General features: G+C 41.2%; 1 protein-coding gene across 4 annotated transcripts in view; it reads left to right on the top strand.

Moving 5' to 3' along the window:
- gpm6bb (glycoprotein M6Bb) overlaps positions 1–26,491 on the top strand; it is a 199,243-nt gene that overhangs the window by 161,594 nt on the left and 11,158 nt on the right. For all 4 annotated transcript variants that reach the window (XM_063051025.1, XM_063051026.1, XM_063051024.1 and 1 more), the window contains one exon: positions 12,473–12,644. In XM_063051025.1, the coding sequence (XP_062907095.1) occupies positions 12,473–12,644 (172 nt within the window). The remainder of the gene's footprint in view (positions 1–12,472; positions 12,645–26,491) is intronic.

Genomic DNA, 26,491 nt, shown 5'->3' with positions numbered 1-26,491 from the left:
TAAAAGCTTAAAAAAGGAAACTAAGAAGGTCATTAAGAGGGAAAAGATTAACTATGAAAGGAAGCTAGCAAATAATATCAAAGAGAATACTAAAAACTTCTTCAAATATATAAAGAATAAAAGACAGGTGAGAGTAGATATAGGACCGATAGAAAATGATGCTGGAGAAATTGTAATGGGAGATAAGGAGATGGTGGAGGAACTGTACGAGTACTTTGCATCAGTCTTCACTGAGGAAGACATCAGCAGTATACCGGACACTCAAAGGTGGCAGGGAAGAGAAGTGTGTGCAGTCACAATTACGACAGAGAAAGTACTCGAAGCTGAATAGTCTAAAGGTAGGTAAATCTCCCGGACCAGATGGAATGCACCCTCGTGTTCTGAAGGAAGTAGCTGTGGAGATTGCAGAGGCATTAGCGATGATCTTTCAAAAGTCGATAGATTCTGGCATGGTTCCGGAGGACTGGAAGATTGCAAATGTGACTCCGCTATTTAAGAAGGGGGCAAGGAAGCAAAAAGGAAATTATGTTCTTAAGAACATAGAATAGTACAGCACAGTACAGGCCCTTCGGCCCACAATGTTGTGCCAACCCTCAAACCCTGCCTCCCATATAAGCCCCCAACTTAAATTCCTCCATATATCTGTCTAGTAGTCTCTTAAACTTCACTAGTGTATCTGCCTCCAACACTGACTCAGGCAGTGCATTCCACGTACCAACCACCCTCTGAGTGAAAAAACCTTCCTCTAATATCCCCATTGAACTTGCCACCCCTTACCTTAAAGCCATGTCCTCTTGTATTGAGCAGTGGTGCCCTGGGGAAGAGGTGCTGGCTATTCACTCTATCTATTCCTCTTATTATCTTGTACACCTCTATCATGTCTCCTCTCATCCTCCTTCTCTCCAAAGAGTAAAGCCCTAGCTCCCTTAATCTCTGATCATGATGCATACTCTCTAAACCAGGCAGCATTCTGGTAAATTTCCTCTGTACCCTTTCCAATGCTTCCACATCCTTCCTATAGTGAGGCGACCAGAACTGGACACAGACCTGTTATAGACCTGTTAGCTTGACATCAGTGGTTGGGAAGTTGTTGGAGTCAATTGTCAAGGATGAGGTTACAGAGTACCTGGAGGCACATGACAAGATAGGCAGAACTCAGCATGGATTCCTTAAAGGAAAATCCTGCCTGACAAACCTATTACAATTTTTTGAGGAAATTACAAGTAGGCTAGACAAGGGAGATGCGGTGGATGTTGTATATTTGGATTTTCAGAAGGCCATTGACAAGGTGCCACACATGAGGCTACTTAACAAGATAAGAGCCCATGGAATTATGGGAAAGTTACATACATGGAAAGAGTGTTGGCTGATTGGCAGGAAACAGAGAGTGGGGATAAACCTATTCTGGGTGGCTGCCGGTTACCAGTGGTGTTCCACAGGGGTCCATGTTGGGGCCGCATCTTTTTACATTGTACATCAACGATTTGGATTATGGAATAGATGGCTTTGTGGCTAAGTTTGCTAATGATACGAAGATAGGTGGAGGGGCCGGTAGTGCTGAGGAAACAGAGTCTGCAGAGAGACTTGAATAGATTGGGAGAATGGGCAAAGAACTGGCAAATGAAACACAATGTTGGAAAGTGTATGGTTATGCATTTTGGCAGAAGAAATAAATGGGCAGACTATCATTTAAATGGGGAGAGAATTCAAAGTTCTGAGATGCAACGGGACTTGGGAGTCCTCGTACAGGATACCCTTAAGGTTAACCTCCAGGTTGAGTCGATGGTGAAGAAGGCTAATGCAATGTTGGCATTCATTCCTAGAGGAATAGGGTATAGGAGCAGAGATATGATGTTGAGGCTCCATAAGGCACTGGTGAGACCTCACTTAGAGTACTGTGGGCAGTTTTGGTCTCCTTATTTAAGAAAGGATGTGCTAATGTTGGAGAGGGTACAGAGAAGATTCACTAGAATGATTCTGGGAATGAGAGGGTTAACATATGAGGAACATTTGTCCGCTCTTGGACTGTATTCCTTGGAGTTTAGAAGAATGAGGGGAGACCTCATAGAAACATTTCGAATGTTGAAGGGCATGAACAGAGTGAATGTGGCAAAGTTGTTTCCCATGATGGGGGAGTCTAGTACGAGAGGGCATGACTTAAGGATTGAAGGGGGCCCATTCAGAACAGAGATGCAAAGAAATTTTTTTAGCCAGAGGGTGGTGAACCTATGGAATTTGTTGCCATGGGCAGCAGTGGAGGCCAAGTCATTGGGTGTATTTAAGGCAGAGATTGATAGGTATCTGAGTAGCCAGGGCATCAAAGGTTATGGTGAGAAGGCAGGGGAGTGGGACTAAATGGGAGAATGGATCAGCTCATGATAAAATAGAGCAGACTCGATGGGCCGAATGGCCGATTTCTGCTCCTTTGTCTTATGGTCTTATGTCTTATGGTCTTTGTACATCCCTCGACCTGTGAGTACAGAGGTAAAATATCAGTTTGCTGGCTGATGGAAGTACCAAATGTAGCAAAAGAACAAGCTTATTTATAAGCAAATGGTCCTTCACAAAAACAATTAGTTGGAGTATTTTGTTTGCTGATCTTGATATCCCCATGTTCTGGCAATTTTCGCCATAATTTATTTTGATGTCACTAAGTAGCCTACTGTCTCATAGTCTGCAAATTTCGAGAGACCACATGTGTGTGAAATGGATATGGTGAGAGTTAGCTCCTCAGTGCCCATTTAAAAATTAACCCTGCTATGAAAAATATCCTATTTATTGGAAAATAGAAGACTTAGCCTCCTGTTTGTCAGGAGGTGTAAGTTAAGGTTCCCATTCTCACTGTACAGGATCCAGTTGAGTTTTGGATCGATGTATTGTGAATGTGACAATGCTGTAGAAGTGTTTTATCAGTGGGCCCCAACCTTCAGGCTGCGGATCAATAGCGGGCCACGAAGAACGCAGCGGTGCAGCGGTAGCCGGAACGCATCGCCTCTGATTTGGGCCGACATTTACGTGCCGGGCGGCACCTAATTAATTAGCTTCTTTATTTCGGCTTTTTTCTTAAAGATGTGCTAGTACGTTCTGACTACCGCTGCACCACTGCATTCTTCATGGCAATGTATCGGTCAATGGCCTGGAGGTTGGGGACCACTGCTTAAACTATGAAGCTGCCCTCAGACTTCCGGTAGCGCTCATGGAGTGAAGTCGCGTTCTTGACTCGCTCCATTACCTCTGAGTTTTTTCTCTCTATGGTCAGCTATACTTTAATTAACTATTAAGGCATCAATTTTTACAATACTTTGAATTAAACTGAATTCTCTGACAATTGGATGATACTGAGATCGGCTATGTCTAAGAACGGGAAAGACGGCAAGGATGGTAAACCTCCGGTTAAACCGAAAGCTACGGATCTCCCTCCGACTGAATCACCGGTGACTTTGGAAGCTATATCGGAATTAATTCAGAGGGAAATTTCAACCTCTGTTAGGGAGATGATTCGTACAGAAATTATGGGCTTTGTTAAAGACCTGATTCATATGGAAATCTCAACTAAGTTCCAGAAAATTGCCGATTTAATTGATAAGATGCAAACATGTATTGCGGAACATCAGTCGGCTATATCTGGTCTTCAAAAATCCGCGCAACAAAGTGAGCTTAAGATGGGGAAAGTCGAAGAAACAATTAATGTAATGAAGAAGAAACTTGACTTTTTGACTTTTAAAAACTCTGACTTGGAATCTAGAATGCGACGGCAGAATTTACGAATGATTGGCGTCAGGGAAGCCGTGGAAGCTAACAACCCTATGAAATATTTCTCCCAACTTTTAAAAGATGCATTCCCTACTGTATTTCCTGACCAACCACCGCTACTGGATCGTGTTCACAGAATCCCATCATACTCGTCTAGGTCAGATAGACCTAGGCATGTTATCTTACGTTTTCATTACTTTCAAGATAAGGAGAGACTGTTTCGATTCGCTCGATCTAAAGGTTTCATTGATTTTTCGGATCTTAAGTTCCGATTCGTGGAAGATTTCAGTAAACCAATCTGGGACCAACGGGTCCGTTACAGATCCGTGATGTCGGAATTCTATAAGATGGATTTAAGACCAGCGCTGCTGTACCCTGCACGTCTAAGGATTCGCATGTTAGATGGAGCTCTTCGTTTTTTTGATTCTCCATCGGATGCCCAGAGTTATCTGGATCAACTTTCATCTTCAACATCTTAATTGCCTTTTTTTAATTTTCTCCGTTGATCGGAGGCTGTGAATTGGTTGGTTTTAACTTTTCTGTGCCCTATTTGGGCAGAAAAGTTTACTTTCGATTTCTTAATATGGCTGCTAAACTTTCTTTTTAACTGCGTCATTTCTTTCTTTTCCCAGGGGATTCTGGGTGGTTACTTCCCTTTTGTCATCTTACGTATTTCCTGTGCGGCCTTAAATTTTGTAGTTTTTTTTAAATTTTATTCTGTTTTGCTTTTTATAATCATTTTATGTTAATAATCCTATTTTTTTTGTTGCTGTGTCTATTCATGAGTTTGAGGTTTATTGTGGTTTTTTTTTAAATATATACTTTCCGGCTTTTGTTCTGTTCTGTGTGTATTTTAATTGAGCTAACTTTTTTTTTACTTATTTTTTTTACTGTTTTACAATTAGCTGATCCTTTTCATATTTATACCTTTTTTTTAGGGAGCGTATACCGGAAGTCATGGGGGTAGTTTTAGCGCTTGCTTCTTTCTGGCGGGTCTGCTTTAGATTTCGCCTTGGGGTCCTGGGGTGGGGGGCGGTGGGAGGGGCTTCACGTTTTAGTTTGTTTCTCTTTGGGCTATATACATTATTGAAGTATTGGTTACGTCCTTTTCCCCGGTATCTTTTGTATGTTCTGTTTCCTCTCCGGGTCTGTGGGTCGCGCCTATTGTCAATCCTCCTTGTTATGGGTTGACTTTAGGATTTATGGAGTCTATTATTAATTTTGTCTCCTGGAATACTAATGGTCTTAATCATCCTATTAAAAGGAAAAAAGTTTTTAAAGTGTTCCGGAGACTTAAAGCACAAATTTTATTTTTACAAGAGACCCATGTACGGAGGGGGGACAGACTACGTTTTTTCAAATTTTGGAAGGGACAACAATTTCATTCGAACTCCAATGCTAAGATTCGAGGCGTCTCTATTTTTATAGACTCCTCAGTTACTTTTATACAACAGGATATTATCTCTGATCCGAATGGTAGATTTTTATTGGTTAGTGGTTTATTATTTAATAAAAAAGTAGTTTTGGTTAATGTTTATGCTCCTAATATGGATTGTCCGGAATTTTATAAATCATTGTTTGATCAGTTTCCGAATTTGAACGAGTTTTCATTGATTTGGGGCGGAGATCTTAATACCTGTTTATCTCCAGCTTTGGACCGTTCGGCTCCTTTACGGACTTTACCTAATAAATCTGCAAATTTGATTAATTTTTTCCTTTCTGATTCTGGGTCGACGGACATTTGGCGTTTTCTGCATCCTCAGGAAAAAGATTTTTCCTTCTTTTCACATGTTCATCATTCCTATTCAAGAATTGATTATTTTTTCATTGATTCTCGTCTCATTCCTTCAGTGATTAAATGTGATTATGATTCTATAACCATTTCGGATCATGCTCCACTTAAGCTTTCTATTAAAATTATGGCCAATATATCAAACAATAGACAATGGCGTTTTAATTCGCTGTTGCTTCAGGACTCGGACTTTGTTAATTTTATGAATGAACAGATTGAGCTTTTTTTTACAATTAACCATACAGAAGATATTTCGGTTAACACTCTTTGGGACACTTTTAAAGCCTATATTCGGGGTCAGATTATTTCGTATTCCGTTGCTTTGAGGAAGAAACAGAAGCAGGAGGAGATGGTAATTGTGGACAAGATTAAAGAAATTGATAAGAAATATGTTATGGCTCCTTCTGAGGAGCTATACAAACAAAGAACTGAACTTCAAATGGAACACAGTTTACTACTCTCGTCCTCGATTGTAAACCAATTAAAGAAAACAAGAAGTGATTTTTATGTTCACAGTGATAAAATTGGCAAGCTGCTGGCTAATCAATTGAAATCTAATTATGTTAAATCTCAAATCAATCAGATTTATAACCAAAATGATCGATTGATATTGGATCATGTGGGGATTAATCAAACCTTTTGTGATTTTTATTCTTCTTTATACCAATCAGAGTCTCCTCGAGATTCTAAATATATGAATGATTTTTTAGATAAGTTAGACTTCCCTCTGATTTCACAGGATATGTCTTCTTTATTAGATACTTCCATTACAATGGATGAGATTAAGAATGTTATTTTTTCTATGAATCTGGGGAAAGCTCCTGGCCCTGATGGGTTTACCGTTGAATTTTATAAATGTTTTGCTTCTTTATTGATTCCTTGGCTCTATAAGGTTTTTGAGGCTTCTTTGAAACTTGGTAAACTTCCGGAATCTTTTAATAGAGCATCAATTTCTTTAATACTAAAGAAGGATAAAGACCCTGCTCAATGTGCATCTTATAGACCAATATCTTTATTAAATGTTGATTCTAAAGTTTTTTCTAAGTTATTAGCAAATAGACTAGAAAAAGTACTTCCTTCTATTATTTCGGAAGACCAAACGGGTTTTATTAAAGGTCGTTACTCTTTTTATAATATTCGTACATTGTTAAATATCGTTTATACTCCCTCACAAAATGTTCCTGAGTGTGTTATTTCTTTAGATGCCGAGAAAGCTTTTGATAGAGTAGAATGGCCTTATTTATTTAAGGTGCTTGAAATGTTTAATTTTAGCTTGAAATTTATATCCTGGATTAAACTGTTATATTACTCCCCTGTAGCCTCGGTTCGTACTAACTCCTTAAACTCACCTTTTTTTCCTCTCTTTCGTGGTACTCGACAAGGCTGTCCTCTTAGTCCCCTATTATTTGATATTGCATTAGAACCTCTTGCAATTGCTATTCGAGAATCTTTAAATATTACTGGGATAACTCGGGGATTAAAGTCCCATAAATTATCACTCTATGCTGATGATTTACTTTTATATATTTCTAATCCTGAGAGATCCATTCCTGCTGTTTTAGAGTTATTAGCACAATTTGGTCTTTTCTCAGGTTATAAATTAAATCTTAGTAAGAGTGAACTTTTTCCGATTAATAAACATCTTCCCTTATATTATAAATTTCCATTTAAATTGATTAATAATTACTTTTCATATCTTGGGATTAAAATTACTTGTAAACATAAAGATTTATTTAAGACTAACTTTTTACCATTAATAGACCATATTACTCAACTTTCATCTAAATGGTTTCCCTTATATTTAACTTTGATTGGTCGTATTAATGCAGTTAAGATGTTTTTTTTGCCAAAATTTTTATATGTGTTTCAGGCATTACCAATTTTCGTTCCTAAATCTTTTTTTGATAAAGTTGACTCTAAAATTTCTTCATTTATTTGGCAGAACAAGAATCCGAGACTGGGTAAAATACATTTACAGAAAGCTAAGAGAGATGGAGGTTTAGCATTACCTAACTTTAGATTTTATTATTGGGCTATTAATATTCGACATATGAAATTTTGGTTACTTGACCGGGACATACTATTTATTCCTAAATGGGTAGCATTGGAATTACAATCTGTTCAGGGTTATACACTTGGTTCTATTTTAGGTTCCTCTCTTCCTTTTGATTCGAAACGTCTTAAGCAGGTCTCTAACCCGATAGTTAAATATGCTTTGCGCATTTGGTTTCAATTCAGAAAATTTTTTGATCTTAATCAATTCGGGTTAGCGATTCCTATTTTAGGTAACATATTTTTTCCTCCCTCTTTTACGGATCGCGCTTTTCAAACTTGGAAGACTAAGGGTATTTTACGGTTTTTGGATTTATTTTTAGATGGTTCCCTTATGTCTTTTGAACAATTATCTAATAAATATAACTTATCAAGAATACATTTTTTTAGATATTTACAAGTTAGAAATTTCCTAAGTACTATACTTACTTCCTTTCCAATGCTTCCTCCTATATATATTTTAGATTCGATAATTAACCTTAATCCATGTCAGAAAGGTGCATCGGCTATGATTTATAATATTATTATGAAACTTAGGAAAGCTCCATTTGATAAGATTAGGGTAGATTGGGAACAGGAATTGGGGCTTACCATTTCTGTGGATGATTGGGGGCAGATTTTACAATTAGTTAATACTTCCTCTATTTGTGCTAAACATTCCCTAATTCAATTTAAAGTGGTTCATAGAGCACATATGTCCAAAGATAAGTTAGCGCGTTTTTACTTGCATATTAATCCTTTCTGTGATAGATGTTCGGGGCAGATAGCCTCTTTAACTCATATGTTTTGGTCTTGCCCTACTTTGGAAACTTTTTGGAGAGATATTTTCAATATTATTTCTAAGGTATTAAATATAGATATCTCTCCTCACCCTATTACTGCTATCTTTGGACTACCTAAAATTTCTAGTAATCTTTCCCCTTCAGCCCGTAGAATGATTGCATTTCTTACTTTAATGGCGAAAAGATGTATTTTACAACATTGGAAAGAGCTTAATGCTCCAACTACCTTTTTTTGGTTTTCTCAGACGATTTTATGTTTGAATCTGGAGAAAATTAGAAGTAACCTTTATGATTCTTCATTTAAATTTGAACAGATTTGGGGACCTTTTATTCGATATTTTCATTTAATGTAATATTTACCCTTCTTGTTTTCTCTTCACTGTTTTAATGGAGGTCGGGATTGAGGACGTGATTTTAAGTTTAACTCTGTTTGGTTTCAAGTTAGCCCATTGCTTTGCTTTGCTTTTAGTTAGTTGCACGGTGGGTTTTTTTTTTTGGGTTTTTTTTTTCTTTTTTTCCATTGATATATATAAAATCTAGTATACTATTATGTTATCTTGGTTTCTTATGCTTAAATTACATTGTTTGTAGTATTTTCTTTTTGGTATTGTTATCTTTTGGAATTTTATTATACTTTAACATTGTATTAATGTTTATATGGCTTACCTTTTTTGTATACTTACTCAATAAAAAGATTTAAAAAGAAAGAAAGCTGCCCTCACCTCAGAAACCGATCAAACCACCCATGACTACCTTTAAATTCCACTTTCGCAACACTTTCATCACCATCGTCCACTGCTTTCAGTTTCAGCATATTAAAAAGACTGACTGATTTCTCCTTAAGTATAAAAAAACTTAACGGAACACCACGCTTTGTGCTGGGTGCGTTCCAGCTACCGCTTCACCGCTGCATTCTTCGTGGCCCAGAGGTTGGGGACCATTGTGTTATACACCAGCAGCTCATCCAAATACTTAGCTGCAATTACTGTGGATAAACTGACTTGGCTGGTTTATCTCTATGGCTTCAGCATTTCCTGTGGATTGATGTAGGATGTAATATCCATTTGCATTTTCTCCCCTCAACATTAATATAAGGTTTCAATCTACAAATGTGCACATAATTCAGTGTGCTGAAGTTACAGGCGGCAGTGCACCTCCAGTGGAGAAACCGTACAGATTGGTTGTCCATGCTGTGGACACCTTCCCTTCATTCCCTATCTGGGCTGTTTGCCATTCTGCCTTACTTCAGTCAACCAGGAAACTTCCTCTGGTCAGTTGCCCTGATTCTTGGTAGATTTAGTGACTTTGGGAAAGTTAAGATATCTTTCCCATTTGGGCTGTACAGGTAGATCACTGCCCGATCTCCATGTTTGGGACCATGGGAATTTTGATGTTCATTAGAATGATCAGATGGAGCTTAGAAAATGGATTGCACAGGTAGAGGTAGTTAATGGGACAGTGTTATGCAATCAAAGGTTGTAATTTTCACAGCCATTGTGAAAATTAGCTAAGGTGGATTCTGGGTTTTGTGTGATTGGGAGAGGACTAATGCTACAGGGGAGAGGGGCCTGGGGAAGGAGAGAAAGGGTGGAGTGATAGGAGGGCTTATGACCTCCACCCCTTCCAGTTCATATCAGTTGAGGGGGTAGTGGCCTGTCCTAAGGAAGAAGAGTCTGCACCTAGTGATTGATACAGGGGTTCAGTATCCTGGGATTGAATGGGTGGCCAGTAGTTAGCGACTGTGCCAGGCAGTCAATAGGGATTTGCAGTGAGGCTCCTGAAATAGGCTCTTTTTCCAAGCAATATCACAGGAAGGGATTACCAAGTGGACCACTGCAAACAAATTGTGGAGTTCTCGAAGTCTCCTTGAGGAAATGTAATATGAGATGGGTGCTTCATGGTCAGCATGGACAGTGCAGGCCAAAGGACCTGTCTTTGTGTTTTAGGAATCCTGGTCCAACATCTCCTCAAGTGTAGGAGTATTTGGAGTGGCACAGAGAACATTATATCCATGTGCTCAGAACATGTGGCAACCCAGTGCAACTAGTAGAAGGAGCACATCACCTCCCAAACTGTCCACCCTGTCAGTCTCTCCTGCCCAGTCTGTAGAAGAACCCATGGTTCCTCTGAAGTAGCAGAAAGTCATCCTTGGTCCTAATGGACAACAGAAGAAGAAGCAGTATTTTGTTGATGGGGATATTCAGGTGTGCTGGGTGTTGTCAAGGTCAATGCCAGATTGGGATGGCAACTCGGTAGTGGGGCAAATATTATGCAAGGGGTGCAAACTGGAGAAGATTTTTGGAGAATCACAATATATCAGGAAGTGGGCTTAGAGAGCCATTAAAGAGCCAGGTAGCAGATTCCAAGGGCGAACTCAACAGACAGGAACTACTTCAAGTATTTGAAAATGAAGCAGCCGCAGATGCTATGAGATCTAAAATCAAAACAGGCTGTTTTGCAGGTCAGGCAGCATCAGTGGAAGGAGAGACAGAGGTAATGATTCCATTCAATAGCCCTTCATCAGAAATTGAATGGGTGTAAGTTGTAGAGACGCAAAGGGCTGACGAGTGCATTGGGAATGCCAGTAGCCAGTTATGGTCTTAAAGAAACATGAAGGCAGGGCTTCCAAGGAGTTTGAGGGGCTCCACTGGATAAGAAAGAATACCACTTAGCACATTCAAGCTTTCCTTGTGCAAAAGTGCCAGATACATGGAGGGAGTGGGAGGAAAATCACAGACAATGCAACTTGCATGAAGTCCCAGATTTTTTTCATCCTGATCAATTATATTTTCCATCGAGAATGAGTTACGTGGAAAATAACCTCTGGTGGAATGCAAAGAACCAAATGTTCTCCCAGCTATTGTGAATCACTGTGAAGAGAGTACTAAATAAAAAAGATTGTAAAGATAGATTTGTTCAAAGCTAAGGTAGAAAATGTAACATACAGCTTACTAGTGAATTAGCCAAATCATGAGAACCCACTTTGCGCGATGGAAGCTCTTGGGTTCTACGGTTGGAGATGTGTGGATGGTCATTACATAATTGTTTAATGTGGGGTTCTGTGAAATGGTCTGGAGAAAAACAGTCCAGATGAAGGGTCTGGACCCAAAATGTTGACTGTCCATTTCCATCCAACAATGTTCTAGCATCTTGTTTGTTACTCTAGAGAAAGCTGTTGAGAATAGTCTGGTCAGGGGATTTTTTTCCCTGCTTGCCCAGCCCCTTAGCAACTTGTAGTTAGCTTGTGAGACATCACCAGCCCTTCAGATGGGCTGTGCATCAATACATTGCTTGTAGGATAACAATACCTGTAAAGAGATCACGTTGGATATTGAGGAAATATATTTCTCAAACAAGCAAATTCCTGCAATCCACCAGTTATCTCAGGTCAATCATCAGATCTCAGAACATCTAACATCAGATTTTGAGGAGTCTATAAATATTTATGGAAAATACCTGTAAAAGAGCTTAGATTTTGCAGAGGATTTTGAAGGTGTTAATGCAATTTATCACCTAAACCAGGTCTGTCTGATTGCAAACACAAGAGATTGTGTGGGTGCTGGAAATCCAGAATTCTCTTCACCTACCTATCACCTTCCATTGTTGCCCCACATCTTCCCTTTCTCCCATGGTTCACTCTCCTCTCCTATCAGATTCCTCCTCCTTCAGCCGTTTACCTTTTCCACCTATCACTTTACAGTTTCTCACTTCCTCCCCTTCCCCCCTTTCCCCACCCACTTAACTTCACCTATCATTTTCTTGCTTGTACTCCTTCCCCTCCCCCCCACCTTATTCTGCCTTTCTTTCTCTTACTTTCCAGTCCTTATGAAGCTACTCAGCCCGAAATGTTTATCCTTTTCCACAGCTACTGACGGACCTGCTGAGTTCCTCCAGCATTTTGCATGTGTTACTCTGTGTAATTGCAACTTGGTCACAGTGTGAATACCAAATACGGATCAGCACTTGTACCAGACATCCAAAAGAACCAAAAATCACTCCTGTGGGAGAGCTTTGCTTGTTATCGTGTTGCGTTTTGAATGCACTATTTGTTTTGTACATCAGTGAATTGACCTATGTTTCAATCTCTCTTCAGTTTGTTTTTCTGACCTACGTGTTGGGAATAGCCTGGCTGGGAGTCTTTGGCTTCTCTGCTGTCCCAGTCTTCATTTATTACAACATGTGGTCAGCTTGTCAGACCATCAACTCCCCACCGGCCAACCTGACAACGGCGATTGATGACATCTGTGTAGATGTCCGACAGTTTGGTAAAGTAACACCTGATTTATTGTTCATTTTCTTTTGTTAGGAGCCTCGTGTGTGTTTGTCTAACCTTGACTCAGGACAAAAGTATTGCTTGAAATTAAAGTGAAATTACAAAAGAGGGGCAGCATCTGCTTGTTGAGATCCAGATTCAGAGAATCACACCAACAGAGAGGTCATTCAGGGCATTGTGCCTAAATCAAATTTATCCAATTAGTACCAGAAACATTTTTTTTTCTCTACAGTCCTTCAGATTCCTCTTTGTCCTATATGCATCCAGATCCTTCTTTACATCAGTGGCATGGCAGTGGAAACCGTGAGCAGTTTCAAACCCTTGTGAGTTCACATCTCATACAACCTCTCATGGTCCCTGAACAACTCTTACACAATCGAAAAAGCTCTCCAGTGCCTCTACTTTCTGAGGAAGCTGAAGAGAGCTGGACTATAAACACCAATACTCCTGACCTTCTACAGATGCACAGTAGAGAGTATCCTTGCACGCTGCATCACTGCAGATTACGGAAACTGAACTGCAGCGGACAGGTCGTCAAAGCTGCCCAGTGCATCACCGACACAAGCCCACCCACCATCATGTTCACGTCTACACAAAGGTTTCAGGAGAAAGCAAGCAATGTCATGAAGGATCCCACTCACCCCACTCATGGACTGTTCATCCCGCTCCCATCATGGAAGAGGCTGTGTAGTGAGGCCTACTAAACTCGGAAACAGTTGCTTTCCCCAAACAGTAAGACTGACCAACTTATCCACCCACGACATAGAACATAGAACATAGAATAGTACAGCACAGTACAGGCCCTTCAGCCCACAATGTTGTGCCGACCCTTAAATCCTGCGTCCCATATAACCCCCCACTAATCTACCCCACCACCACACCTTATCATTTCCTGTCAGAGTCACCTTATGGACAGACACTCCTGTGCCTAGAGTCATTTTATGTACATACAATCAATCTAAATATATAAGCTATCTTATGTATTTCTATTTATAGTGTTTTTATTACTGTGTTCATTGTCTTATATGAGGGGTGATTGATAAGTTTGTGGCGTAAGGTAGAAGGAGTCAATTTTAGAAAACCTAGTACATTTATTTTTCCTACATTTACACACTTAGTCCAGCGGTTGTGGAGCATACGGATCCCTTCTTCGTAGAAGTCAGTGTTTTGGACCTCCAGAAAGTGGTCCACAGCAGGGGTGATTGATAAGTTCGTGACCTAAGGTAGAAGGAGATGAGTTATTAACTTCAAACTTTCTGCATTTTCACTCAGAGTTGAACTGCACGTACATGTAATGAGATCTGTATAACTCATCTCCTTCTACCTTAGTCCACGAACTTATCAATCACCCCAGCTGTGGACCACTTCTACAAAGAAGGGATCCGTATGCTCCACGGACTAAGTGTGTACATGTAGGAGAGAACTATGTTGAAAAATAAACGTGCTAGGTTTTCCAAAACTGACTCCTCCTATCTTTGGCCACGAACTTATCAATCACCCCTCGTAGTTCAATAGTTCCATTTAACATCGGAGAATGTATACAATATACAACCTGAAATTCTTATTCCTCCCATACATCCACAAAAACAGAAGAGTGGCCCAAAGAATGAATGACAGTAAAAACATCAGACCCCGATACTCCCCACCACGCACAAGCAGCAGCGAAGCAATGACCTTCCCCCTCCCCCATTTACTGCAGCAAAACAAAAACATCAGCACCAGGCAAGCAATAGCAAAGCCCCCAAGAAAGACCATGACCTGCAAAACAACATAAACTCATCGTTCACCTGACAATTTGACATGCCATGGGCTCTCTCTCCCCCAATAGAAGGAAAGAGGGGTGTCACTCTTTCACAGCGAAAGGCGAGGCATAACAAAAGGGCTTGCTGATTTGCGATGATAAAACCTGCCGTGTCGCTTTTTTTTTTACCGAGTTCTCCAACTCGAGAATCGGCAACAAACGCTCCCCCACCAACGAGAGAAAGAGAGCACACGATTCACCGCATACAGAGCCCCGTACAGCCGCTCCGCTGTTCCCGATGTTCCATTTTCTTCCGCAACACTTCAGTTGGCATAGAATCGGCTCATCCACGGAACTGCGAAGCCTCCGAACCCTGAAGACACGCTCATCTTCCAGACCACGTCCTTGGGATATCAAAAAGCGGCCAGTTGTGAGCTCCCAGGAACGGATCCCACTACCCCAAAGAACCGAAGTCTGAGTGTAGCTCTAGGTCGGGTTCTCCCACAGAACCCCATCCACTCTGAAAAGGAGAAAGAGAGACGTCAAAGGTAGAAAGTAAGCTGTTTTGTAGATCCACCCCAATTGTATTTCTTTTGTGCTGCATCAGACCTGGAGTAACAATTATTTTGTTCTCCTTTACACTTTTGTACTGGAAATTACATCTTGAATCTTCTGGGTATTCCTATTCAGCTTGATGTTACAACACTTCCAAGCTCTGCTCACACATTTCTATATTTTCCATGCAGCATTTAAAAAGTACACCAGCTTCTGAAAATTACACTAAATTTAAAAATATGAATTTAAAATACCCCTGACTGTAATAGTATATTTGAGATCCTTGTGCAAGACAATGGTGTGTGAGTGAGGGAGCAAATTATCTTCAGTGCTAGAGGTGGTGATGTAGCATGGAACATTGTGACAAAGCACTTTGAGACGCAGCTTAATAATAAGCAACAGATACTAGACCTAAGTGAATGCACTATTGTTTTCTTCACTCTACATTACAGTTTCTGATCAGACAAACAACTTGGAAATCAGTCTGGAAGCTAACTGTATTGTAATGTAGAGCCAAAACTTTATATCAGCAGTATTGTTACATGCATCACAATGTCATAGTCATGCCATTTTCAGTGCCGATTTATGCAATCTAAATCACGTATCAGATGGTTGTTATAAAGAGTTCAGTTTCAGATCCTGGCAGCCCTATTTCTGTGCTGGATGAATCCCGGTGGCTATTTAACAAATTCATCTTGCCCCTTCAGGGAATCGGGAGGTAAATGTGGCAATTTATTTCTTGGATGCAGTATGTAATAATTTCTTGGGAATAATGATTGCAATGAAGTTTAAGATCAAAATGAAAAAAAAATCTAAAAGGAAACTAATACTCACAGATTAGAACGGGATAGATTTTAGGAAATGAATGGATTGGCTGGGGTTGGGTTGGCAAACTATAGATTCAAAAGGTATTACACAGCTGCGGCATGAAGGTGCCCCATTGTAAACAAGGACAACCGTCTTATTTTAAATGCTAAGGGTATGTAAGTTTGAGAAAACAATTTAAAATTGAAGCAGACAACCTTAGTGCTCTACATTAATGACTGAAAATGAGGAAGGAAATTAATAAAGACACAAAATACAAAGGGGAAACTGCAGGAAAGGATCTCTCAGAATAATGAAGTGTAAATTTCCTCCAACACAGCAATTAAAACAAATATTAAATGTAATGCAATACCTACAGATGTCTTTGTGATTTGGTGTTTTGTATTTTGTGTCCTTTGCTCATTTTTCCTCTTGCCGCTTACACGATTTTTTTTTACGTGGGGGGTCGGTTGATGTTTTTCTTTAAACAGGTCCCATGGTCGTCTCCGTTTCGTGGCTGTCTGCGGAAAGACGAATCTCAGGGTTGCATACTGCATACTTTGATAATAAATAGACTTTGAATCTCTGAATACCTCCGAGATGAGGGAGTGAATTAATTATCAATTGACAAGGTTCCCTGAAAGATAATGTACTTCATTTATTTGCTAAAAGGTATTAGAGAGGATGTATGCTCTAATACTGAAATTAGGTGGACACCTACCAATTATAGATCATGCATTTATATTTAAAAATTCTGTATCAATTTTACAAATTCTAGAATCTAATAATTAGTAGAATTAGCCTCTTATTAAAAATGCAGTTACTGATGGCATTATTAGGAGAAATGGCCAGAAGCGTTATGAGGGGTAAAAATCAGGTAAATGCAAGCAGGCATTTTCCACTGGGTGGGAATACATCCAGAGGTCATGGGTTAAGGTGAGAAGTTTAAGGGGAACATTAGGAGAAACTTCTTCATTCAGAGGGTTGTGTGAGTGTGGAATGAGCAAGTGGTGCACAGGAGATGGATTTCCACATTTAAGAGAAATCTGGATAGGTGCATGGATAATAGGGACATGGAGGGCTGTTATCCCCCAGTGCAGATGGGAGTAGGCAGTTTAAATGGTTTTAGCATGGACCAGGTGGGCTGAAATGCCTATCTCTGTGCAGTACTTCTCGATGACTCTAAGCAGCAATAGGGATCAGTATGCAAAATTAAGGATTGCAAAGAAGACTGGCAGAATGCAAAATAGGCTTGTTGCAAGCTGCAGCTCATGTGGTGCTACGGCCTGAGATAATTGGTACTCACTGAGCAAACAGGCTAAATGAAGATGATTAACATGCCGAGCTGATGCTAAATCAGACCCTCTGGTGCTATTATGGCTCATTACTAAACACAATTCTGATTTGGCGTCATGAAGTGTTAACCAAAAAGTCATAAGTTCTTGCTATTTAAAAGAAATTAGAATCGGTTAGAATAGACTATCTTTGTGACTGATTTCACAAATATACACCATTATTTAGATGCTGATTACTACCTTCAAACTCTTCCTGGGCTCTGCCTGCGTTACCTCTTCTGTTGCCAAAAACCTCAAACATGATCTTGTTGCCTTTAGATTTGACTATTTTAATGCACTCCACACTGGGCTCTCTTTCGATCCTTCATGAGCTTGAAGTCATTTAAAATGAACACTGTCTTTGACCTGTCTTGGCTTGCCTTACCCCCATCCTTGTTACTTCATGCTGGCTTCAGACCACCAAACAATGTCACAGTTTAAAAATCCCTTAGCAGCCTCCTTCAGTCCTCCAAATTGTGCACTCTGCTCCAGTTCTGGCCTCTACCTTTTCCAGCTTTTACCCAACAGAAACCCATTCTTTCATCTGGCAGGGCCTGAAACTCTGCAGTTCTCCCCATCCCTACCACTAACCCTCTCTACCTCTCTTTCCCACACTTTTGAAAAATGGTCCTGTGAAACATGAAATGGAAAATCAGTGGGACAAGTGACTGGTCCAGCCTGTAAGATTATTACTTACTTATGTAACTCAGGGCCAGATTTTGTTTCATTACACTCTCTTGATGCAACTTTGAACATTTTATTAAATCAGAAGAATTAAATAAATGTACAGGCAGGTCAGGTGATACGGGGGGGGGGGGCGCTGGTATGGTTAAGCCGTAAACCTGGACTAATGATCCTGACTGTGGGAATTCAAATGGCACTTTGGGCTACTAACCGTTTGACGAATACTTTCCCAATGTGCACACGAGAGAGTGAATAGCCACCTTCTGTGCCCAATCACCTCAAGTTTCTATGAATAACAAATTGCTATAAAATAGAGAATATGCAGCATCTCAGACAACTTCCTGCAAAAGGATAGAAATATTTTGGCAGTTACTCTTCACAATGATGGATGTAGCCCAAGGCAATGGACCTTTGAGCTGATCTTTGTACTCTTCCATGCAATACTCATTCTATCTTTAGATCCAGTTCCAAACATACACATTTCCGTTTGTTCTACAGTATATCTTTTTTGAAAGCTAAGGATACTGAACTTCCATTCTCACTGCCAAAACATTCATAATCTGAGTCATAAGTGTCCTGGTATGTTGATACTCTGTTTAAAGAAGGACAATTCAATGGTCCCTATCAAAATGTTGGCACGTTCCCAAGAACTTAGTGACCAATTAAATATTCAAGTTGGTCACTGTTATACTATTGGAAATGTGGCAGTCTCTTCATACACAGCACGTATTGAAATCTGCACCGTCTGCAGAACCTTTTTGTGTTAGAGGAATACATATGGAAGAGATAACAAGGAGGCCAGCGAGGGCAGTGCATTTGATAAAGTTATCAAAGGGTTTACTAACATTTTTGTTGCAGGCTGATTTTTTTTTTTAAAAAGTGGAGGCTTACAGGATCCGAGAGCAAATCCAAAATTGTCTCAGTGCCAGGAAGCAAAGGGGAAGAGTTAATAAGTGCTTTTGTAACTGGAAGGCTGTTACCAGAGGGGTTCCACAGATCTCAAGATTTGGTGCCTTGCCTTTGCAGTATATGTTAAAGATGTAGCTTGAATATAAAGGTTATGATAAAGAGCTTTCATATGATACAAAAGTTGGCTGTGCGATTGGTAGCAAGGAGCAGAGCTTTATACTGCAGGAAAATATGATGCACTAAAGTTGCATATTGAACTTAATCTGGATAAGAGTGAATTAACACATTTGGGGAAATGCACTAAATGAAGGGCGTGCAGAACAAATGGCCGAACATTGAGTGGTGTGGAGGATCAGAGGGACCTTGGAGACTGCGTATTCTTGAAGGTAACATGGCAGAACAACTAGGGGGTTATTAAGGCAAATAGAATGGCTTATTTTATTAGCCAAAGAATAGAAGTTAGCAGCAAGGAGGTTCTGCCAGTACTGTAAGTAACACCAGTTAGGCCATACAGTTTTGGACACCACATTGTAGGAGAGATGTGATTGCACTGGAGGGCAGCAGAGGAGATATATGAAGATCTTGTCATAACTGGATAAGTGCAACTATGAGGATAGATTGGTTAGGTTGTTTCCTTTGGAATAGAATAGGCTGAGGGGAGAATGGGTGGTTGGTGACGGATGTGCTATGGCTTGGCATTCAAGATGAGGTAGTAAATTGGATTAGAGTTGGCCTTCTAGGAAAAGCCAGAGAGTGTTAGTAGATAGTTGCCTCTCTGACTGGAGGCCTGTGACTAGTGGTGTGCTGCAGGGATCGATGCCGAATTCATTGTTGTTTGCCATCTATACCAATGATCTGGATGATAACATGGTTAACTGGATCAGCAAATTTGCGGATGACGCTAACATTTTAGGTATAGTGGACAGTGAGGAAGGCTATCAAAGCTTATAGCGGGATCTGGACCAGCTGGAAAAATGGGCTAACAAATGGCAGATGGAATTTAATGGACACAAGTGTGAAGTGTTACAACTGAGTAGGACCAACCACGGTAGGTCTTACACAGTGAATGGCAGGGTACTGAGGAGTGTGGTAGAACAAGGGAATCTGGGCATACAGGTCCATAATTAATTGAAAGTGACAACACAGTTAGCAAGTGTCGGAAAAACAGCTTTATAAATCAAAGCTTTGCGTATATGAGATGGGATGTTATGTTGAAGCTGTGTAAGATGTTGGTGAGATCTAATTTGGAGTTTTGGTAACCTACTTACAGGAAAGACGTAAATAAGGTTGAAAGAGGGCAGAAATTGGCTCTTGGCCTGAGGTCCACAGAGGAGAGAGAATGAATTTTTAGTTATCCCTAAGAGATGGGGACAGAGTTGATCTAATCACATGGTACCCTGAGGAGAGTGGATTATCACATAGTGAAGGGATGACCCCTTCTCTTGCCTTCAACCCTCCTCCTCTTCATAGACACCCCGCTCTGGTCTTCTGCCTGCTCTGGATCTCTTTATCGCTAACTGCCGACAGGACATCAACCGTCTCGACTTCACCACACCTTGTCCCCATTCCAACCTCACTCCTTCCGAACTCTGTGCTCTCCACTCCCTCTGCACCAATCCTAACCTTACTATAAAACCCGCCGATAATGGGGGGGGGGGGTGCTGTTGTAGTCTGGCATACTGACCTCTACCTTGCCGAGGCACAGCGACATCTCACAGATACCTCCTCTTATTTACCCCTCAATCATGACCGCACTAAGGAGTACCAGGCCATTGTCTCCCACACCATCACCAACCTTATCAGCTCTGGGGATCTCCCACCCACTGCCACCAACCTTATAGTTCCCACACCCCGCACTTCCCATTTCTACCTCCTACCCAAGATCCACAAACCTGCCTGTCCAGGTAGACCCATTGTTTCAGCTTGCTCCTGCCCCACCGAACTCATTTCTGCATACCTCAACACTGTTTTATCCCCCCTTGTTCAATCCCTTCCTACCTATGTTCGTGACACTTCTCATGCTCTGAATCTTTTCAATGATTTTAAGTTCCCTGGCCCCCACCGCTTTATTTTCACCATGGATGTCCAGTCCCTATATACCTCCATCCCCCACCAGGAAGGTCTCAAAGCTCTCCGCTTCTTTTTGGATTCCAGTCGTAACCAGTTACCCTCTACCACCACTCTCCTCCATCTAGCGGAATTAATCCTTACTCTTAATAATTTCTCCTTTGGCTCCTGCCACTTCCTCCAAACTAAAGGTGTAGCCATGGGCACCCGTATGGGTCCCAGCTATGCCTGCCTTTTTGTTGGCTTTGTGGAACAATCCATATTCCAAGCCTATACTGGTATCCGTCCCCCACTTTTCCTTCGCTACATCGACTGCATTGGCGCTGCTTCCTACATGCATGTTGAGCTCATTGACTTCACTAACTTTGCCTTCAACTTTCACCCTGCCCTCAAGTTTACCTGGTCCATTTCCAACACCTCCCTCCCCTTTCTTGATCTTTCTGTCTCTATCTCTGGAGACAGCTTATCTACTGATGTCTACTCTAAGCCTACGGATCCTCACAGCTACCTGGACTATTTCTCTTCCCACCCTATCTCTTGCAAAAATGCCATCCCCTTCTTGCAATTCCTCTGTCTCCGCCGCATCTGCTCTCAGGATGAGGCTTTTCATTCCAGCACGAAGGAGATGTCTTCATTTTTTTAAAGAAAGGGGCTTCCCTTCCTCCACCATCAACTCTGCTCTCAAATGCATCTCTCCCACTTCAAGCACATCTGCTCTCACCCCATCCTCCCACCACCCCACTAGGGATAGGGTTTCCCTTGTCCTCACCTACCACCCCACCAGCCCCAGGGTCCAACATGTTATTCTCTGTAACTTCTGCCACCTCCAACGAGATCCCACCACCAAGCACATCCTTCCCTCCCCCATCTCTTTCTGCCTTCTGCAGGGATCGCTCCCTACGCGACTCCCTTGTCCATTCGTCTCCCCCCCCAACCCTTCCCACTGATCTCCCTCCTGGCATTTATCCTTGTAAGCAGAACAAGTGCTACACATGCCCTTACACTTCTTCCCTTACGACCATTCAGGGCCCCAGACAGTCCTTCCAGGTGAGGCGACACTTCACCTGTGAGTCGGCTGGGGTGATATACTGAGTCCGGTGCTCCCGATGCGGCCTTCTATATATTGGTGAGACACAACGCAGGCTGGGAGACCATTTCGCTGAACACCTATGCTCTGTCCACCAGATAAAGCAGGATCTCCCAGTGGCCACTCATTTTAATTCCACGTCCCATTCCCATTCTGATATGTCTATCCACAGCCTCCTCTACTGTCAAGATGAAGCCACACTCAGATTAGAAACATAGAAACATAGAAAATAGGTGCAGGAGTAGGCCATTTGGCCCTTCGAGCCTGCACCGCCATTCAGTATGATCAAGGCCGATCATCCAACTCAGAACCCTGTACCTGCCTTCTCTCCATACCCCCGATCCCTTTAGCCACAAGGGCCATATCTAACTCCCTATTAAATATAGCCAATGAACTGGCCTCAGCTGTTTCCTGTGGCAGAGAATTCCACAGGTTCAGCTTATATTCCATCTGGGTAGCCTCCAACCTGATGGCATGAACATTGACTTCTCTAACTTTCGTTAATGCCCCTCCTCCCCTTCTTACCCCATCCCTTATTTATTTTTTAAAATTTTTTTCCCTTTCTTTCTCTTTTTTCTCTCTCTGTCCCTCTCTCTATATCATCCTTTGGTGCACTCCTCTCCCTTTCTTTTCCCCTAGGCCTCCCATCCCATGATCCTCTCCCTTCTCCAGCCTTGTATCCCTTTTGCCAATCAATTTTCCAGCTCTTAGCTCTATCCCTCCCCTCCTGTCTTCTCCTGTCATTTCAGATCGTGATCTCCCCCTCCCCCTCCCACTTTCAAATCTCTGACTATCTCTTCTTTCAGTTAGTCCTGACGAAGGGTCTCGGCCCGAAATGTCGACTGTGTTTCTTCCTATAGATGCTGCCTGGCCTGCTGTGTTCCACCAGCATTTTGTGTGTGTTGCTTGAATTTCCAGCATCTGCAGATTTCATCGTGTTTGAGCAATACACTCACTGCTATTTGACTAAATTAAAATTTTAATTCAGTCCTGATGCAGGATCCTGACTCAAATGATCAACAATCCTTTCTTCCCACAGATGCTGCTCAACCCTCTGAGTTATTCCAGCAGATTTTTGCTCTATAATTTTAAAATGCTGCTCTATTACTTTTTTTAAAATGTTGGTAATTCTAATCAAGTTGCTCTGGAATCTGGTTCATAAATTCGTCCTGAAGGGAACTAAACTTCAATGAGTAATAGGACTTGGGAGATGCATGCACACAGAATCAATCTGAATTGTAATACTAAGAGATAACAACTCATTAAAGTACCCCAGAAATAACAACACTTTATAGTGATTGGTGCAAAGTCTCAGTCATAAAACAAAAAACACAAGTAATTATATTATGGGAACACCATCATGTAAGTAGGTCATTTTCTTCCCCCTTCATGAGTAAAAATGTTGATGTCTCTGTAGCTCTTGCAGCATTTGAAACCCATCAGGGAATTTATTTGTCTGCATTAAAAACGCCCCCAATGGAAAGCAGCTGGGCCTTTGTGTACTATAAAACAGATCTCCATTTCCTGTAGCATTTAAAAATAATCTTAAAAATAAAGTCCCATATGTCTTGAAGGTTGAAACATCAATATATCCAGTTGCAATATGCAGTGAGTACCATAAATTGAAATCAAAGGAATTCAAATGGAACAGCCCTTAGGGATGCCCATTGTGAAAATCTGAATAATTAATAGATTGCTTCTATTTTTACATCACTGGTTAGCACAGCAATACCTCAACATTACTGTACTATGCGATTTATGATGGGGCTCTATTTTAGTTTATTAACCAAGGATAACTGTTTGAATATTTTAAATGAAATGTAATATTTTTCAAGGGGTTTGGTTTTCTTTTAGCAAAATCAGGCAGTTTTTCTGAAGATGAACACCACGGTATTTGTTAAATGGAATGAGAATAAATTAACAACCGGTGCGCCAATATGAAAAGTGTAAATTTAGCAAGGTCTGCATGACCTTATTTACTTTCAGTCATCTGTTTTTAAAACAGTTTGAGAAATATTGGGATCAACAAAGGTTATGGACATCATGGAAATGGGTCTTTATGCTCTCCCAGTCCATGCTGAATGAGATGGCCATCTAAACTATTCCCATTTGCCTACGTTTGGCCGGTGCCTCTAAACCTTTCCAATGCATGTACCTGCCCATGTGTTTTTTAAATGGTATTAAATGGTTCTTTGGTTCATTATTGTTACATATACTGAGGTACAGTGAAAAACATATCTTACATACCATTCATAGAGGTTGTACAAGGTAAAACAATAACAATAGACAATAGGTGCAGGAGTAGGCCATTCAGCCCTTTGAGCCAGCACCGCCATTCACTGTGATCATGGCTGATCATCCACAATCGGTATCCAGTTCCTGCCTTATCCCCATAACCTTTGATTCCGCTATCTTTAAGAGCTCTATCCATCTCTTTCTTGAAAGCATCCGGAGACTTGGCCTCCACAGCCTTCTGGGGCAGAGCATTCCATATATCCACCACTCTCTGGGTGAAAAAGTTTTTCCTCAACTCTGTTCTAAATGGCCTACTCCTAATTCTTAAACTGTGGCCTCTGGTTCTGGACTCACCCATCAGCGGGAACATGCTTCCTGCCTGCAGCGTGTCCAATCCCTTAATAATCTTATATGTTTCAATAAGATCCCCTCTCAGCCTTCTAAATTCCAGAGTATACAAGCCCAGTCGCTCCAATCTTTCGACATATGACAGTCCCGCCATCCCAGGAATTAACCTTGTGAACCTACGCTGCATTCCCTCAATAGCAAAAATGTCCTTCCTCAAATTTGGAGACCAAAACTGCACACAGTACTCCAGGTGTGGTCTCACCAAGGCCCTGTACAGCTGCGGAAGGACCTCTTTGTTCTTATACTCAATTCACCTTGTTATGAAGGCCAGCATGCCATTAGCTTTTTTCACTGCCTGCTGTACTTGCATGCTTGCTTTCAGTGACTGATGCACAAGAACACCTAGATCTCGTTGTGCTTCCCCTTTTCCGAACTTGACTCCATTTAGATAATAATCTGCCTTCCCGTTCTTACCACCAAAGTGGATAACCTCACATTTATCCACATTAAACTGCATCTGCCCACTCACCCAGCCTGTCCAAGTCACCCTGCATTCTCATAACATCCTCCTCACATTTCACATTGTCTCCCAGCTTTGTGTCATTGGCAAATTTGCTAATGTTACTATTAATTCCCTCATCTAAATCATTAATATATATTGTAAACAGCTGCGGTCCCAGCACTGAACCCTGCAGTACCCCACTGGTCACCGCCTGCCATTCCGAAAGGGACCCGTTAATCCCTACTCTTTGTTTTCTGTCAGCCAGCCAATTTTCAATCCATGTCAGTACTCTGCCCCCAATACCATGTGCCCTAATTTTGCCCACTAATCTCCTATGTGGGACTTTATCAAAGGCTTTCTGAAAGTCCAGGTACACTACATCCACTGGCTCTCCCTTGTCCATTTTCATAGTTACATCCTCAAAAAATTCCAGAAGATTAGTCAAGCACGATTTCCCCTTCGTAAATCCATGCTGACTCGGTCCAATCCTTTTACTACTATTCAGATGTGTCGTAATTTCATCTTTTATAATTGACTCCAGCATCTTTCCCACCACTGACATCAGGCTAACCAGTCTATAATTCCCTGTTTTCTCTCTTCCTCCCTTCTTGAAGAGAGGGACAACATTAGCCACCCTCCAATCCACAGGAACTGATTCTGAATCTATAGAGCATTGGAAAATGATTACCAATGCGTTCACGATTTCTAAAGCCACCTCCTTAAGTACCCTGGGATGCAGACCATCAGGTCCCGGGGACTTATCAGCCTTCAGACCCAACAGCCTATCCAACACCATTTCCTGCCTAATATAAATTGCCTTCAATATATCCATTACCCTAGGTCTTTCGGCCACTGTTACATCTGAGAGATTGTTTGTGTCTTCCCTAGTGAAGACAGATCCAAAGTACCTGTTCAACTCGTCTGCCATTTCCTTGTTCCCCATAATAAATTCACCCATTTCTGTCTTCAAGGGCCCAATTTTGGTCTTGACTATTTTTTTCCTTTTCACAGGGTGCAGAATAGTGTTACAGTTACAGGGAAAGCACAGTGCAGGTATGCAGAAAGATGCCAGATCATATAAAGGTATATAAAGGTAGTCCCTATTAAATTTCTCAGCTCTCAGCTTAAATCAGCAAGTTGTTGTAGACTGTGTAGCAAGGAGGATAATCCAGTTTTTCCCAAGCTGGAAGCCATGGATGAAACAGGAGATCCACTCCCTACTGAGGTCTAAAACTGCAGCATTCAAATGAGGTGACTCTGACCTTTACTGGAAATCAAGATAGTTGAGAGGATCCCTAGAGTGAACATCACCAGTAGCTTATCCAACCACACTAATACCATGGCCAAGGAAGCTCTACTTCTTCAGGAGGATAAGGAAATTTGGCATGTCCTCTTTGACCCTCACCAATTTCTAGTGAAGCACCATAGAAAGCATCCTATCTGGATGCACCACGGCAAGCTCGAAGACAAGTTCTATTCTGCTATTACTATTTTTGACTACTGAATGGTTCCCTAGTGTGCTCAGATAGTCTCTTATCTTCACAGTCTACTTGTTAAGATCTTGTACCTTATG

The sequence above is a fragment of the Mobula hypostoma genome, chromosome 6, assembly GCF_963921235.1.
Source record: "Mobula hypostoma chromosome 6, sMobHyp1.1, whole genome shotgun sequence".
Taxonomy (NCBI): domain Eukaryota; kingdom Metazoa; phylum Chordata; class Chondrichthyes; order Myliobatiformes; family Myliobatidae; genus Mobula; species Mobula hypostoma.
The sequence above is the reverse complement of the archived record's forward strand: the minus strand, read 5'-3'. Positions and strand labels throughout refer to the sequence as shown.